The sequence below is a fragment of the Otolemur garnettii genome, unplaced genomic scaffold (assembly GCF_000181295.1).
Source record: "Otolemur garnettii isolate 467f Iridium unplaced genomic scaffold, OtoGar3 scaffold00172, whole genome shotgun sequence".
NCBI classification, from domain to species: Eukaryota; Metazoa; Chordata; class Mammalia; order Primates; family Galagidae; genus Otolemur; species Otolemur garnettii.
In genome coordinates, this window is record NW_003852567.1 from 1,555,348 (window position 1) to 1,573,401 (window position 18,054).

The 18,054-nt window shown below is 46.0% G+C and overlaps 2 protein-coding genes and 1 pseudogene across 2 annotated transcripts in view; all 3 read left to right on the forward strand.

The window, feature by feature from the left end:
- The window catches only part of LOC100945310 (protein FAM205A-like), a 6,557-nt gene extending 4,763 nt beyond the window's left edge, over nt 1–1,794 (forward strand). Inside the window, exon 5 of the mRNA XM_012811652.1 lies at nt 4–1,794. Coding sequence (XP_012667106.1) covers nt 4–1,794 — 1,791 coding nt within the window. The remainder of the gene's footprint in view (nt 1–3) is intronic.
- Nucleotides 1,795–14,300: 12,506 nt separating this feature from the next.
- On the forward strand, nt 14,301–14,728 carry LOC100945626 (28S ribosomal protein S18c, mitochondrial-like). The gene is made up of 3 exons (XM_023519349.1): nt 14,301–14,419; nt 14,477–14,501; nt 14,534–14,728. The coding sequence occupies exons 1-3, from the start codon at nt 14,301–14,303 to the stop codon at nt 14,726–14,728; spliced, it is 339 nt and encodes a 112-aa protein (XP_023375117.1).
- An 809-nt stretch (nt 14,729–15,537) lies between these two features.
- Nucleotides 15,538–16,666, forward strand: LOC100945945 (annotated as a pseudogene).
- Nucleotides 16,667–18,054: the final 1,388 nt, after the last annotated feature.

An 18,054-nucleotide genomic window follows, 5' to 3' on the forward strand; every position in this document is an offset into this window, starting at 1 on the left:
GAGAAACTGGAGACAACTTTACGGCACAAGTATCTGGCCTTCCTGTCAGGGCTGCCTGCTCTCTACTATGTAGCTCTCTCCAGAGCCATGGCCCCTGCTGTCACTAGCAAACCTGTCACCACAGAGATGGTGCCTGAGTCTGTCGAAGTTCCAGCAGAGCCTCTGGCTGAGATGATCTCACTTGAAGGAGAGCGTTCAAGCCCTGGGCCCTGCTCTCAAGACAACAATGAGACTTGTGCAGATGCTGCGGAAGAGCTCCAGCCTGCAGTGGAAGTGGAAGGAACGATGGAGGCGGTGTCTCAACAGAGCCAGATACATTCTTCTAACCCTGTGTCACTCAAGACACATATCTTGGCCAAACTGAATTTCCACCTCAGAAAAAAGATCCTAGAGATTCAAATGGGAATTCCCATAAGGGCGAGAGAGTCCATGGAACAAACTGCAGCAGTCCCAGAGGACAAATTCACACGGGACTCTCATAGGAGTCTAGATAACCAAGGAGAAATGTTGGTCCAGGAACTGTCCATCCCACCAGACACTCGTGCCCCAGACTTACATCCAGTTAACGTTACAGAACAGCTGGCCACTGACTTGAAGCCAGTGCAGCAGGACCATAAGCAACCTAGTTCCAGAGCAGTGCCCCAAGGTTCTGCCCACTGGATCTCCAAGATTCCACAACCCAGTGGGTACATGACAGAGGCCCAGGTGCTTTGTGTTCAGGTGGAGGCCAGTGTGAACAACCCCAGCCTGGAGGAACCCTGGAGCCCTGAGCCCCAAAGCCCAGACAAGAGCAAGGACTCAGCCCAAGTCCCCACATTGGCAGAAAAGATAGAAGATCCAGGGAAACCCAAAGTAGTTGGGGACCATGGAGCAGGGGATGCAGGGTTTAGTCTCTCCTCAACCAGAGAAGAAAGACACCCTGGTGAAGACCAGAGGCCAGCAGACAGGCTTCCGAACAAGATATCCCAAGGCTCCTGGAGACACAGCCATAGATTTCATCATCTTGCTCATCCCTGTCAACACAGCCCCCAGCATCACCCTCAGCCTGAGCTGTCAGACCTACACCCAGGAGCCCCTGGGGGGAAAGCACCTGAGAATGCCCTGCAAGACAGTCAAACTGAGCTAAATGTCATCCTCAAACCAGAAATAATTCCTAAAACTGCCCAGAGTGAGGTGCCCCAGTCTTCACAGGGCCAGCCTTTCCCAAGCCAACTAATCAAGGATAAGCCTTTGCAGGGCCAAACTTTGCAAGACCAGGTTTTGCATGAACAGGTGATGCCAGCCTTTACTCACAAAAGGCCCAGCCTCCCAGAGTCTAGCTGGAAAAATAAAATAAAATCCTTCCTACACCATATTAACCCTATGACCAAAAGCAAACGGCATGAGGAATCCATGTTCTCTATAGCTGAGAAAGTGGCCAAAACCAGGAAAGAAAATGTTGAAAAGAGCCTGGTTCCAGCCAAAAGCCCTAAGGGAAGAACTAGGACGGAGAAGCCAACAGGGCACTCCAAGGCCCAGTCTTCCCGCACTGAGAAGCCAATGGTACTGGTGGCCTTGGGTGGCACCCGTTGCGCAGACAATAATCTCCAGCTTCGCTCCAGACAACCTGGCTCTGCCTCAGTCCTGGGCTGCCGCCGTCACTGCCTTCAGCACTATCCTCGAGGGGCTTTTGCCACTCACCGAGGGGCTTTTGCCACTCGACCAGGGGCATCCACCTTAGCTACCAACCCTCATCTCAGAAACACTGAGGCCTGTTCGAGGAGAATACACAGGGCAATGAAGGACAGGTTGTAGGCTGCCCAACTTCAGCATCCCTTTAAGAAGACTCCTATTTCATATCTATAAATGTGCAGGTGGGACAAAACCCCACCTGAAATACACTTTATATGTCTAAACAAAGAATTGTCTGTCTTCTCCTTGTCTTTGTTGTATTTTGTTAAGGGAAGGCATGAAGAAGGCTAAAAATTCCCATCTAGGGAAGGAGCTTTAACTCACACTTCAGGTGGGTTGCCATTCCACACAGCTTCTCCCAGCCTCACCTGCATAGTTGATAAAGGAACTTGAGCAGAAAAAATGGTGACTACACATCTTTTTTATTAACCTGGATAGAGCTGAAACACATTCTTCTCAGAAAAGTATCACAAGAATAGAAAAGCAAATATCCAATGTTCTCAATACTAGTATAAAGCCAACAGACAATCTAATTCACACCCACATAGGAGAAAAACTCATTTCAATTCAAGTTGGGGGAGGGGGAAAATAGAGTGGGAGGAGAGGGGAGGGAGGTTTGGGGTACTCTCACTGAATGGGCACAAAGTAGGAGTGTATGTCATACCTTTGGGTACAGGACTTTACCTAAGAGGGACTTTACCTAACAAATTCAAATATTGTGATTTGGTCGTCTATACCCTCACATTAACCTGAAATAATATTTTTGATCCATTTCATCCTGAGATCTTAGGCCCAAATATCTATCCTCAACACAGAAGTCTGATGGGCTTCAGGGAGAGTACTACCTCCCTGAAGAAGGAGTCCCATCTCCCCCAAGAAGATGACAGGTAGGTTGATAGGTAGACAGATAAGTAGATAAATAGATATAGATGACTAGATAAGATCACTGAATAACTAAGTATAAATGGAGGGATCTAACGACTGAACCTGAGATATTTCAATGGTAAGAAACTGAAAAATACAGCCAGGCATTGTGGCAGGGGCCTATAGTCCCAGCTACTTGGGAGGCGGAGGCAAGAGAATCGCTTAAGCCCAAGAGTTGGAGGTTGCTGTGAGCCGTGATGCCATAGCACTCTACCCAGGGCAACATAGTGAGATTCCGTCTCAAAAGAAAAAGTGGCTCAGTGCCTATGGCTCAAGCGGCTAAGGCGCCAGCCATATACACCTGAGCTGGCAGGTTTGAATCCAGCCCGGGCCCGCCAAACAACAATGACAGCTGCAACCAAAAAATAGCCAGGCGTTGTAGCAGGGGCCTATAGTCCCAGCTACTTGGGAGGTGGAGGCAGGAGACTCGCTTGAGCCCAGGAGTTGGAGGTTGCTGTGAGCCGTGATGCCATGGCACTCTACCCAGGGCAACAGCTTGAGGCTCTGTTCCAAAAAAAAGAGAGAAAAAGAAAGAAAGAAATTGAAAAAATAAAGCAGGAAGCAGTAAAGAGAAAACACTGAGAAGCAACATCCAGTGAAACACAAGGAAAACCAGAAGATTGTGGAATACTTCAACAAGAGAGAAATGTCAGAGAGTGGTCTACTGTGTGAGAAGTTGTCAATTGGCCAAGGAAGATAAGGAGCATTAGATTTGGCAACATAGAGATCATTCATGACCTTAAGAAGAATAGCCTCTGAAGGCCAGGCATGGCTTACAACTGTAATCCCAGCACTCGGTGGGGGATGGAGGGAGGTTGGCAGATTGCTTGAGCTCAGAGACCAACCTGAGCAAGAGTGAGACACCATCTCTAAAAGTAACCGGGTGTTGGGGCAGACGCCTATAATCTCAGCCACTTGGGAAGCTGAGGCAAGAGAATCACTTGAGCCTAAGAGTTTCAGGTTGCTGTGAGCTATGACTCCACAACACTTAACCCTACAGTGACTGAGTGAGACTCTGTCTCAAAAAAAAAAACAGCCTCTGGTGAGTCATAGAGATGTTGTGACTAGAGTGGATTCAAGAGAGAAAGCAAAGAAAGCAATTGCCCATAACTTGTGTAATAAACTCCCCCAAGAAGTTTTATTCAAATAAAGGTGCAGAAATATGAGGCAATTGCACCAACAGGGTTTGTTTTCTTTAAAGATTGGAGACATAGCATGTTGGATGTTGATGAAAAGATCCAATTGAAAGGAATGAATTGATGATGCAGGGAGACCTGCTGGAGCAATGATGTGGTGCAGAAGTGAGGGGGGAAGCAAGGGTCAGGCGGAGGGGCCGCTGTTGGCTAAAAGCACAGACACTTGTTAGTGGTAGAGAGAAGATAGCATTAATAAAGGAGGACTTTGTGAATTAAGAAAGGTTTCCTCCACACCTAAGAGTGTGGGCAAAGACCCAGAAGAATGAGTGGGGAAATAGGAAGGGACCATGGCTGTAAGAAAAGGAATTAATGTGAAGAACCAAATCCAGAAAGCTAGAGGTAGACAGGGATCTTGCAAGGAACCACGGAAAGTTTCTCATAGGGCCTAAGGAGTTGGTGGGCTGTGAAAATCCTGGGAGAGTCCAGGTGAAAAGGAAAAGGTGACTGAAGTTGCTAGTGATGTGTGTGAAGCTCCTGGGACACTGGAGCAGCAGGAGAGATCACAGAGAAACCTCTAAATGCTCAGAGCCTGAGCAAGAGCATGGCTCTGGAGAGAAATGGCAGGGGCAGCATCCTAGGGCTCAGTAAGGGACCAGGGAGGCACTGGGGGTGGGACTGGAAAGCAAGAAACCAAAAAGACTGCCCAGAGTGAAAGGGACAGACCTCTGTTTTGGCCATCTAATATCCCTCAGAAGGTGGCACCTCTGCAGTCCCCCCCAACCCCACCCCACTGACCTACCACAGAGAGCCAAGAGCACGAGGCAGGACAGGAAGTGCTAGGCTTCTTTGTGTCATGAGGGACAGTGGGATGACTCTGGTTCCTAAGGAAATCCAGGATCACTCACCATCCCATCAAACAGGAGGAAATGGTGGCAGGGCTCGCTTCCTCTGATTGGACCCCAGCATTTAGCACAATGTGTCCACTGCTTGGATACAGAAGAGCCAGTGTGGGAAGAAGCATGATGTGTCCCTCCTCTGAACGGTGATTCTGTACCGAAGGTATGGGGGCCCAGCCCCTCAATGTCCCCCAGAGAAGGGAGGCACAAGACTCAGGCCTCCTACACCAACATTCAGCAGGTATTCTCCTAAAGCATCCTCAAAGGTCAAAGAAGGTCTTGGGACAGGTACATCCTCCATGCCTGCAGTTGGGCAGACAGTCACAGAGCTAGGAAGCCTGGACTAAAGGGAATTGACTCAGAGGGGTCACAGCAGCATCAGGTGGGAAGCTGGGGTTAGCCTGCACACATCCTGGTTTAGGGTGGGTCAGGCTTATCCCATGGTTCCTGCAGATTCCTAACTGCTTAAGGCCAGCACAGGCTCATACTGCTGACCAAAGTCCCATGACAAAGCACTGGGGACGGAGAAATGAGCTGCAGCCTTTATCTATAGGATTCTGAGTTCTCAGCAAAGCCAAGAGCTGAGAAGTCAGGGTCAGAGCCTATGATTCATGAGGATGCTGATGAGGGATGAAGCTTTTCTCCTTCCATCCTATAACCCTAGCACAATCCTACTCTCTATCACAAGGGAGGCAAAAATCAGAAGCAAAAGTCTCATGTAGGGCACAAACTCAAGAATTTCCTACTCCACTGCAAACGAGTACAACCTCTATGGAAAATCATATGAAGATGCCTCAAAGAACTAAAAGAATTACCATTTCATTCAGCAATCCCACCGTTGGGTATTTACTCAAAGGAAAAAAACAGTCATTTTACCAAAAAGACACCTGCACTTGATTTATGGCAGCACAATTCACAATCACAAAGATAGGGAACCAACCCAAGTGCCCATCAATACATGAGTGGATTAATAAAATGTGGTATACATATACCATTGAGTACTACTGAACTAATACCTTTGGCAACAACCTGGATGGAATTGGAGACCACACGTACTAAAATTAAACTGAAATTAATTGATCCGCACCCATGTGCCCATTTGGCAGTAAAACTCAATAGAAAACAAGCATGTGGGAGGGGACAGGAGGGGAGAGGATGGATAAATTCATACCTGATAGGCACAATGCACACTATCCGGGTGAGGGACACATTTATAACTTTCACTCAAACTGTACATTTATAACTTTCACTTTTGCTGTACTCAAAGCAATTCATGTAACCAAAAAAGCTTGTACCCCCATAATATTCTGAAATAAATAAATAAGAGAATTTCCAACTCCAGAACTGAGAATAGACACTGGGAATACATGATGTGGCCCTGTGAGGTCACATCATGACACGCTGAGCACACCTGACCTTCTAGGGCTCTTTCCTTATACTCTCCAGAAAACCACTTAGAATTGGCTGGAGGAATTTCAGGCAACCAACCACCAGCAATGGGAGAAGAGTGGCTTCTCCACCAGCTACTTCTATTAAAGCTGAGTTGGAGAGGATGAGGACAACAAGGAACACAGGAGGAGCACAGAAATCAATGCCATGGAGAGACGTTGCTTCCTGCACCAGGTGGGAGGTGATTGTGCCTCTGCTGCTTTACCAGCCAATCTAGGCCTCATGCTCCACCTGCCCTCTGGAGCCCATGGCATAGGCCAGGCCTGTCATAGAAGGAAGGACAAGAACAGTTCCCGTATCCACTGCAGGGAGAGAAAAGAAGCAAGGGCAGCACTGAGTTCAGGTGGGGATATGAGAAGCACAAGGAGGTATGTAAGGTGCTGCAGGGCAGAAAGAAGGAAAGATCTTCATGGGTCTGACTAGGCGTGCAGAGGGCTGTCCATTCTCATGCCCAGAGACAGGGGGCTAAAACCCTGCATACTTGGTCTGGATGAGAGCATGGGGAAGCACAAGGGGGCTTGGGAAGGGGCCAGAGAGACATCCTGTTTCCAGAAGGAAAGGTGGGTGCTGCCAACTGCCCCTCTTTACTGCCTTGGGGCCCCTCTGCTGTAACTTCTCTCAGTCCACGGCTAGGCAAGGAGTACACAAGGGGATTTCCAGAGTACATCACTCCAAGGTCAGGCCTGCTACAGAGGCCACAGGGGCAGGCCCTGGGCAGGCTGCCTGACACATGGGAATCCAGAAGGCGGGAAGAAAAACTATTCCTTGCGGTAAATAGTGCTGGCAGCTAGAGTGTGATGAGGAGGGGGTAGGGGTACAAGGAAAGACCATCACAGAATCACATACAAAGACACATGAACATGGACACCAAGACACAAAAGTACATTCAGAAAAAGACACAGCCATGCCACTCACACACTAATTCAGAGTATGTATAAACATGCCCTGGAAGACGTGGACTCCTGAACACCCAGAATCAGACATGCTCACACAGGCACAAACATACATGCAGACACAAAGACAGCTTTGCACACACCACACAGCCCATCTCACAGACCCTCACACAATGAAGTCCAAATCCATCCTCCATCAAGCCTCTAGGCCACCTCAGACCTGGCCTATCTCTCCCTTTCTCCTCTAAAGCCTGGTTTATGATCTCTGTCCCGTTGCTTGTCACTCATGACATGGTCTTAGACTCATACATATATACCCCTGGTCTCAGCCAGTTGGTTGTGTGCTCTGAAAGAAATGTCAAGGTCAGGAAGAGAGTCCACTGCCCTCTTCAGCAGCCCCATCCTTCACCTACACACCCAATCACTTCAACAGCCCCCAGTTTACGCTGGCTCCATCCCCGCAGGGTCCTGACCCCCAGTTCTTTGACACAGATCAAGGGAAGAGCAAACCAGACAGCCACCCCCAACTCCAGGTTACCCACAGTGAACCATGAAGAACCAGGTCCTGGTTCCCAGAAAGGAGCCTGTGACACAGAACATGACAACGTGCAGCATGACTTACCCCAAACTTTGTCAACCACACCCCTATCAACCCTACCTCTAAGACCAACTCCAGTGCCATTTCCCCCCAAAAACTCAAAACCATAGTTCTTCAAATTGGACCCTTGGAACTACCATACTTCAGAAAGATAATGCTGGTGGATATTACCCAAAAATGTTTATGTAGCTAAATATGTTTGAGACAGAAAACTGTGCTGTGCCACCTCTCTACCTCCCCTACTTGGATGACAGCCACTTGCACCCCTCAAGTGTGGAGGACTCTGAAAACTGCCAACAACCTCTCCTTTATACCTGATCCATATTGCACATTATTGCCTATGTCTCCCTCTCCAGACTATCTTAGAAACTTAAAACAAACCTCCAACACAAAATATAACTAACTCTTTGGCCAATCTTAATCCAAATCCTAAATGCAAGCATTGCCTACTCCAACCCTAACATGACCTTAATCCAAGATGCACTAGCTCTTATCAACAGGAACCACAAACCCACTTCCAAACCCTACTTTAACACCACCAAGATTCCAGCACTATCCTTACCACTACCTCACTCCACCTGGAAGCACAACAGCAATGCTAAGCATAATCCTAACTCTAAACCTAGTCCTATGTAGCTACTCACTGAGCAATGTATGCAATTACACTAGGCACACAAATTTCACACACTTATAAAGATATGTCATTTGCCTGCCAGGTCTTGGTAGCTCCTTCAGTAACAGCTGCACAGTTCACAGGGCATCTTGTTCCTAGACTACTCAACACTCAGCTGGGAACCCAGGAGCATCAATGCACCCAGGCCCTTTGACCCTTGTTGGATATACAGACCCAGGGGGCACAGCCCTCCCCAAATCCTATGCCAGGACTAGCCCAGCCCTGGAGCTGAAATTCCCACCATACCCCTCCCTGGCTCTTGCTTGCCAGTCTGGGAGGATATGCTGCCCTAGAACCTCCCACCAAGCAGATGGGCCTGTGGCTGATGGGAATGAGGCCTTTTCCACTGTGGGGATTTCCAGACTCTTGCAACACCTATACCTAAGCTGTCTACTCTAGAATTAGCTCAGGTGCCTGTCCTAAACAGGTAGTGGGCCTGCTGATACTGGGGCTGAGGTAGGCATGAATAAACTCAGTTCCTCGCCCCTCTGACAAGTTCTCGGTTTGGTGATCAGGTGTGTTGGTTCTGAACTCCTTGGCAAGGGTAGAGCTGAAGGCAGCCATGTAGACCCCACTCCTCAGTCAGCCCCAGGTACCTGTGCAGCTTGACAACCCTAGCAGCTATCAAACAGTAGTAGCTCACCAAGCCAAAACCTCCCCGAAGAGGACCAGAATCGTAGGTAGATGCAAACATCTCAAATGTGTAGCCATCTGAGTCTTTGTATCCCCTTCCCCACTGTCTACATACAGTCTAGCCTGAGGCACCCGGTTAGAGTTTAAATGGGATGTAGGATAGGATGAGGCCAGGAGGTGATGGCACAGGAACATCTAGAAGGGTACCTAGTGCTCTCATGATCCAGCCCCTCTCCTGGGGACTTTGACTGTTGCTGGTTTCACTCCCTCCAGGCTGCCTCAGTGTCTCCCTCTCATGCCTCCAGGGTTGGGCTGGAGGGCTTACTATCCTTTTCTTCCCCTCAGGGCACCGGTTTCTTGGCCTAGCTTTTTGTCCTGCCAAGTTTTTACCTCTGGCAAAACTCCCACTGTTTTCCTAACTTTAGTTCTAAGCCCCAGTAACAAGCAGAGAGACCCCAGTATCTTCAGGATGGAACGTCTGTCTGAGGCTGCTCTACCACTGCAGGCTTTAGTTTAAAGGCAGGAGTTTAGGGTTAGAGCTTCCTGAATCTAGGAAAGATGGGCAAGGATGGCACCTGAAGGAGCTGTGGACACCATCTGATACTAACAAGAAGCCCCCTGATGGCATAAACAAGGGCAGGGGGACAAGCAGGTATCTTGGAGAGAGAACAAGCTAGCATTTTAGGACAAGAAACTGCTCCTTTTCTCCATCCCCCCACTTTTTTTTTTTTTAACAAGTTTTACAAGTTGTGCAGGCCAGAAAGTCTTCTCACTCAAAGAAGGTGGAGGGCCATCACTCCAGCTTCCTTTTCTCCAGACCACCTTGTCCCCTTCCCCTGGCTCTGTGCCCACCTAGACTGTGGTCTGGGAAACAGAATAGGCCCAGTGACTCTCACTGCCCCACCTCATCCAAGGTTTAGAATTACCTGGAGTACTTGGCCAAAGTAAACATTTTTTCACTCTATTTTTATGTTCTATTTAAAATTGTCTGGGATGGTACTTCTAAATCTGTATTTTTAACAAACTTCCTTCCCGGGTGCTTCTGAAATGCAGCTAAGGTTGGAAATAATCTAATACAATGTGATTCTAGAATTATCTGCATGTCTCTACTCATCTACCTTTCTGGGAATTTTTCATAGATAAACTACACACTACTCCTTAGTCACTACAACAAAGGCTGGCAGAGAACCGGGAACTGGAAATTTAAAACTTTATGGTGTCAGAATATACCATCAGACTTAAGTAAAAGATCCAAGAAATCTTATCTCTTTGGTTTTGCCCAGTCCTGTTGCAGGAATTCCAGACACTTGCCAGCAGGGGCGCTCCCTGCCCTGATTGAGATCTCAGTTTATTGGAAGGCCTCAATTATCTCTGCTCAAATTCCAGCACCTTTCTTCTGTAGACTTTGGGGTTAAACATTACTTCTTTATCCCCAATTCAACAGTATCCCCATCTCCAACCCCCATTCCCTCTGCATCCCATCTTCACCAAGAGCAACACCTCTATCATATGCCCAATATTTCTGTTTCTGGCTATCGCTATCCTGATACATTCCTCCTAACCTTCATCCCCTCTTTATCTCTCTATGGTTTTCCTATCCCCTCATAAGCCAACCTTCAGAAAACTAGAATAAGCCTGGGAGAGAGGAAGGGTCTGCTGCTGAGTTTAGCACTCTGGACACCAGATGAACTTTCCAGTTCTGACCCCAAGATCATAATTTTGAGGTCTCAATTTAGTTTTAAATATAGATTCTAAGTTATAATCCTCATACACCATAAACCAGGATAAATTCCAAATAAATAAAAGATGTAAAATGTAGGGTGGCGCCTGTGAGCTCAATAAGTAGGGAGCTGGCCCCATATACCAAGGGTGGCAGGTTCGAACCCAGCCCTGGCCAAACTGCAACAACAACAAAAATAGCCGGACGTTGGGGCAGGTGCCTATAGTCCCAGCTACTCTGGAGGCTGAGGCAAGAGAATCGCCTAAGCCCAAGAGCTGGAGGTTGCTCTGAGCTGTGATGCCACAGCACTCTACTGAGGGCCACAGAGTGAGACTATGTCTCTTAAAAAAAAAAAAAGTAAAATGTTTAAAAATTAAATTGCTCTGCCTACAGAGGAGAAAAACTCATTTCAATTCAAGCTGGGAGGAGGGGGAATGAGGGAGGAGGGAGAAGGGGGGAGTTGGGCTGCTCCCTCTTAATGAGCACAGTGTAGGGGTGTATGGCACACCTTTTGGATACAGGATACAACTATAAGAGGGATTCTAGGCTCGGCACCTATAGCTCAACTGGCTAAGGCGCCAGCCACGTACACCTAAGGTGGCGGGTTCGAATCCCCAGCCCTGACCCGCCAAACAACAATGATGGCTGCAACCAAAAAATAGCCGGGCGTTGTGGCGGGCGCCTGTGGTCCCAGCTACTTGGGAGGGGGAGGCAGAAGACTCGCTTGAGCCCAGGAGTTGGAGGTTTCTGTGAGCTGTAATGCCACGGCACTCTGCCCAGGGGGACAGCTTGAGGCTCTGTTTCAAAAAAAAAAAAAAAAAAAAAAAAAGAGGGATTCTACCTAATAAACTCAAATATTATAACCTGGTTGTTTGTACCTTCCCATTAACCTAAAATTAAAAAAGAAATTAATTTACTAAAACAAAAGCAAGCAAAATAGCAAAGTAAGAAACTCTAGGGGTGGGGGTTACCTCCACCAAAGTAATCATTGAAGTAGACAGAGAAATTGGAATCAATTACTTCTGATGTCTGGAACCTGGTTGGACACTTATAACAATCAGGGGATACTTGATGAGGGAGAGGCTGCTGATCTTTCTTAAGAGAGCATCATAGGTGAACTAGCTACCAGCCAACACTGTGGGGATAGCAGCCCACATTACTGGAGTGGGTGGCTAGTCACAGGTTAGGCAGTGAGAACCTTGTCCTCCAAAAATTTGCAGTTGTACATTTTGGTTCATCTAGGAGGTCCCAAAGGGACAGGCTTGCCTTAGTTTCAGCCCTCTTGGGATATAGCTGTTTCCCTTGTAGCATAGATCAGATTTAAAAGCATGATACCAGCCAGGCACAGTGGCTCATGCTTATAATCCTAACACTCCTGGAGGCTGAGATGGGTGAATTTTTTGAGCTCAGGAGTTCGAGATCAGCCTGAGCAAGAGCAAGATCTCATCTCAAAAATAATAATAATAATAATAAAATAATAAAAGCATAATATCTTTGAGTGGTGAGGGAGAAAAAGAAACTTTATCAGGTCACTAACAGAAACTTTAGTGACCTCACACAACAAAGAATATGCACTTTTAAAAAATAGTTTTAAAAAGTCATAAATTGATGGCAAAGTCCTCAACAAGGAAGTATTAGCAACCCCTGAAGACTGAAAGAATTGAATTTCCAGAGATACCACACTATAAAGCTCAGAATGCCCAGTTCTCAGTAAGAACTCACTAAGCATACCAAGAAACAGGAAATTATGGCCCATTAATAGGAAAAAAAAAAGTTGACATAAATTATCCCCATGGGAGGCCACACATTGGACATACTAGATAAGACTTTAAATTATCTGCCTTAAATATGCTCAGAGTGCTAAAGGAAACCATGAACAAAGAGGTAAGGGAAATCTAGAAAATGGTATATGAACAGGCCAGGTGCTGTGGCTCATGCCTGCAATCCTAGTACTCCAGAGGCTGAGGCAGGTGGATTGCCTGAGCTCACAGATTCAAGACCAACCTGAGCAAGAGGAAGACCGCCCATCTCTAAAAATAGCTGGGCATCATGGCGGGCACCTATAGTCTCAGCTACTTGGGAGACTGAGAAAAGAGAATCGCTTGAGCCCAAGAGCTTGAGGTTGCTGTGATCTATGATGCTGTGGCACTCTACTGAGGGTGACAAAGTAAAACTCTTTCTCAAAAAAAAAAAAAAAAAAAACAAATAAAAATAAAGAACAAAATGAGACTATCAATAAAAAGATAGAAATGTTTTTTAAAGGGACCAAAAAAGAAATTCAGGAACCATAAAATACAATAACTAAAATGAAAAATTCAGGCAAGGCATGGTGGCTCATGCCTGCAATCCTAGCACTCTGGGTAGCCAAAGAGAGAGGAACATTTGAGCACAGGAGTTCAAGACCAGCCTGAGCAAGAGCTAACCCCATCTCTACTAAAAATAGAAAAACTAGCCAGGTGTTGTGGTGGGTGCCTGTAAGCCCTAGCTACTTGGGAGGCTGAGGCAGGAGGATAGCTTGAACCCATGAGTTTGAGGTTGCTGTGAGCTAAGCTGATGCCACAGCACCCTAGCCTGAGCAATAAAGTGAGACTCTATCTCAAATAAATAAGATAAAACAAAACAAAATAATTGGGGTAATCAGTAATAGCTTTGAGCAGACAAAAGAAAGGATTAACATACTTGAAGATAAGACAATTGAGTCTGAGAAGAAAAATAAACAGAGCATAAGGACACCATCAAATGTACCTTACTTTAAGAGTCTCAGAAGAAGAGAGAGAAAAGGGCAGGAAAAAAAACCCAGAAGAAATTATGGCCCAAAACATTCCAATTCTAATTAAAGGCATAAATAAACATATCATTCACAAACTCCAAACAGGATAAACTTAAAGAGATTCACACCAATACACTGTACTTAAATTGTCAAAACCCAAAGTCAAAGGGAGGATTTTGAAAGCTGCAACAGAGAAGCAACTCATGTACAGGGGATCCTCAGTAAGATTTCAAAAACTATGGCAGCCAGATGATATGGCTAAATGGGATGATATGGCTAAAGCCATATCTATCTATAACTATTTTTTAAAAAGTTTCAAACAGCAGCGCCTACAGCTCAGTGGGTAGAGTGCCAGCCACATACACCGAGGCTGGTGGGTTCGAACCCAGCCCAGGCCAGCTAAAATCAACAATAACAACTGCAACCAAAAATAGCCAGGCATTGTGGCAGAGGCCTGTAGTCCCAGCTACTTGGGAGGATGAGGCAAGAGAATCACTTAAGCCCAAGAGTTTGAGGCTGCTGTGAGCTTTGATGCCATGGCACTCTACCGAGGGTGACATGGTGAGACTCCATCTCAAAAAAAAAAAAAAGTTTCAAACAAAAATTCTAAATCCAGCAAAACTGGATCAGGATCAGGCTCGGCGCCTGTGGCGCAAGTGGCTAAGGCACCAGCCATGTACACCCAAGGTGGCGGGTTCGAATCCAGCCTGGGCCCACCAAACAACAATGACGGCTGCAACCAAAAAATAGCCAGGCGTTGTGGCAGGCGCCTGTTGTCCCAGCTACTTGAGAGGCAGAGGCAGGAGACTCGCTTGAGCCCAGGAGTTGGAGGTTGCTGTGAGCTGAAATGCCATGGCACTCTACCCAGGGGGACAGCTTGCAGCTCCTGTTTCAAAAAAAAAAAAGAATTAAGGATCAGGAGGAGGAAAGGGGAATCATGGCAGCTATGGTTTGCAGTGTTCTAGGCAGGAGAAAGTTGACAAGCTTGGAAATGGCTTCTGTCTGTTTCATGAATCCTGGCACTCACTCAGTGCCGTGGAGCAGAGGTTGTTCACAGTATAAAAGGTAACCAGCAATGAGAACATGCCTGTTGCTATGGAAAATCCATATAAGGAGCCTCTTAAGAAATCTATCTTGTGTGGAAACCGTGTAGATTATAAGAATGTACAGCTTTTGTCCCAGTTTATTTCTCCATTTACTGGATGCATTTATGGAAGACACATAACAGGTTTTTGTGGGAAGAAACAGAAAGAAATCACAAAAGCGATTAAAAGAGCTCAAATAATGGGGTTTATGCCAGTTACATATAAGGATCCTGCATATCTCAAAGACCCTAAAGTTTGCAGCATCAAGTATTGGGAATAAGTGACATTTTACAACCAATAAACTTATTTTACAGTAAAAAAAAAAGAAGAAGAAGAACCAAGATCCAATGTACTTAATTCTAATACTGAAGCCAGTAGATGATCTAATACACACCCATGTAAGAGAAAAACTCCAGTGAATTCAAGGTGGGGGGGAACAAAGGAGCAGCAGGGAGAGGGGAGAAGGGAGGAAGCTGAGTGTGCTTCCACTTAATGGGCACAATGTTAGGGTATATATAGGGTGACCAGATTTTAACATCTGTAAGGCGGGACAACATGGCCCTGGGGCGGAGTGGGGGCGGAGGGGGGGGCGCAGGGCAAGGGACAGGGCAGGCAGGGCCTGGCAACAATGCAAACTTTGATAAGCAGTTCTCGATAATCACTTCTCAGCAATTATTTATTACAATTTAACATTATAAAATTAACAAAAATAATATAAAACTCATTCTGGCGAAATAGCCATATGGCGCCCGAAAACCGTATATTCCCTTCTTGTTCTCCAGCCCGGTCATGCATTCTTTCCAAAAATTGGGACTTTTTTAAAATGCTGCAGGATGCGGGACAAATTGTTGAAAAGCGGGACTGTCCTGCCAAAATCGGGATGTCTGGTCACTCTAGGTATATAGCACACCTCCTGGGGGCAGGACACAATTTTAAGAGGGGCTCTATCTAACAAATGCAAACATTATAACCCAATCCTTGTATCCTCAAATTAACCTGAAACAATAATTTTTTTAAAAGATAAAAATAAATACTACTGGCTCTCTGGTCCTCCCGTTCGTCAGACAGCCGCTGCTTCTTATAGTGCAGCGCCAGCCGCATCCCCGAGGCACCATGGTGAAACCGAAGGTCAGAATAAACGGCTTTGGTCGGATTGGGCGCCTGGTCTGCAGGGCTGCTTTTAACTCTGCCAAAGTGGATATTGTCACCATCAACGACCCCTTCAACTACATGGTCTACATGTTCCAGTATGATTTCACCCATGGCAAAATCCATGGCACAGTCAAGGCTGAAAAGGGGAAGCTTGTCATCAATGGAAATCCCATAACCATCTTCCAGGAGTGAGATCCCACCAAAATCAAATGGGGTGAGGCAGGCGCTGAGTATGTTGTGGAGTCCACTGGCATCTTCACCACCATGGAGAAGACTGGGGCTTACGTACAGGGGGGTGCCAAAGGGTCATCATCTCTGCCCCTTCTGCTGATGCTCCCATGTTTGTGATGGGTGTGAACCATGAGAAGTACAAAAACAGCCTCAGTATTGTCAGCAATGCCTCCTGCACCACCAACTGCTTAGCTCCCTTGGCTGAGGTCATCCATGACAACTTCAGCATTATGGAGGGACTCATGACCACAGTCCAGGCCATCACTGCCACCTAGAAGACTGTGGATGGCCCCTCTGGGAAGTTGTGGCGTGATGGTCAAGAGGCTCTCCAGAACATCATCCCTGCTTCAACTGGTGCAGCCAAGGCTATGGGCAAGGTCATCCCTGAGCTGAATGGGAAGCTTACTGGCATGTCTTTCCGTGTCTCCACTGCCAACATGTCAGTTGTGGATCTCACCTGCCATCTGGAGAAGGCTGCCAAATACGATGATATCAAGAAGGTGGTGAAGCAGGCATCAGAGGGCCCCCTCAAGGGCATCCTGGGTTACACTGAGCACCAGGTCATCTCCTCTGACTTCAACAGTGACAGCCATTCTTCTACCTTTGATGCTGGGACTAGCATTGTCCTCTATGACCACTTTGTCAAACTCATTGCCTGGTATGATAATGAATTTGGCTACAGCAACAGGGTGGTGGATATTAGGGCCCACATGGCCTCCAAGGAGTAAGAACCCCTAGACCACCAGCCCCAGCCAGAGCACGAGAGGAAGAGAAAGGCCCTTAGCTGCTGGGGTGCCCCTGCCTACTCAGTCTCCCACCTCACTGAGAATCTCCCCTCAACACAGTTTCTACCCAGACCCCCTAAAGAACAGGAGGGGCCTAGGGAGCCCCACTTTGTCATGTAACATCAATAAAGTTCCCTGAATTAAAAAAAAAAAAAAAATACTACTCCCCAAGGCCTACAACACTAACTAGAGCATTATAGATACTCGATAAATATTTGTTAAACAAAACAAAACAAAAAATGACCCCAAAAGTGTAAGCAACAAAAGAATAAAAAGGTAAATTGGACTTCATCAAAATTTAATTTTTACTTAAAAGTTTTTATAAACAAGAAAGGTTTTCCTTAATTCATTTAAGTTCATTTTAATATTAAATAGGGTTAAATACTCAATAATCCAAGTTTTGTTTTTGAAGAGTTTATTTCAATTTAGTTCCCTTAGGCCAGGCACAGTGGCTCACGCCTATAATCCTAGCACTCTGGGAGGCAGAGACTGGTGGATTACTTGAGTTCAGGAGTTTAAGACCAGCCTGAGAAAGAGTGACACTCCCCCACCCCCCATCTATAATAAAAATAGAAAAAAACTAGCTGAGTATGGTGGTAGGCACCTGTAGTCCCAGCTACTCAAGGGGCTAGAGCAAAAGGATCACTTGAGTGCTATGACACCATGGCATTCTACCCAGAGCAACTACGACTCTGTCTCAAAATAAATAAATAAATAAATATAAGGTAATTAGCACAGGAAAATAAAAATTTATAGGATTTTATCAGTAGATCAGAGTTTAAAAAATCAAACAAAGGATAAAGATTTGTTTAAAATTCAGGTGGCACCTGTGGTTCAGTGAGTAGGGCACCAGCCCCATATACTGAGGGTGGTGGGTTCAAACCCGACCCTGGCCAAACTGCAACAAAAAAATAGCTGGGTGTTGTGGCAGGTGCCTGTAGTCCCAGCTACTTGGGAAGCTGAGGCAAAAGAATCACCTAAGCCCAAGAGCTGAAGGTTGCTGTGAGCTATGACGCCACGGTACTCTATCGAGGGTAACAAAGTAAGACTCTGTCTCTAAAAAAAAAAAAGATTTTTTTAAAACTCTTTTATCATTACGGCATTACACCTTTTTCAGAACAAGTATAATTTACAGAAATTATACAAGGCAACCATTTGTCAAATATTAATATTTAGCGATGTTTTGTTTTGCTGAAATGTTATTTCAGTTGTAAAAATCTTCTCTGGTTACAAAAGGAAAATCAGAAACTTTATCGGATTTAACCTGACTTTACAAATGTGCTAAGAAGTCTTAAGCTAAACCATATTTTAAGTAGAAAAACAATGAATTTAAAATAGCTTGTTGATGGTCATCTATATTCCAGGCTAATGGAAAGCAGAAAAAAGCAGGTGTTGCAGTTTTATTCGCAGATACAATAGGATTTAAACCAACAAAAGT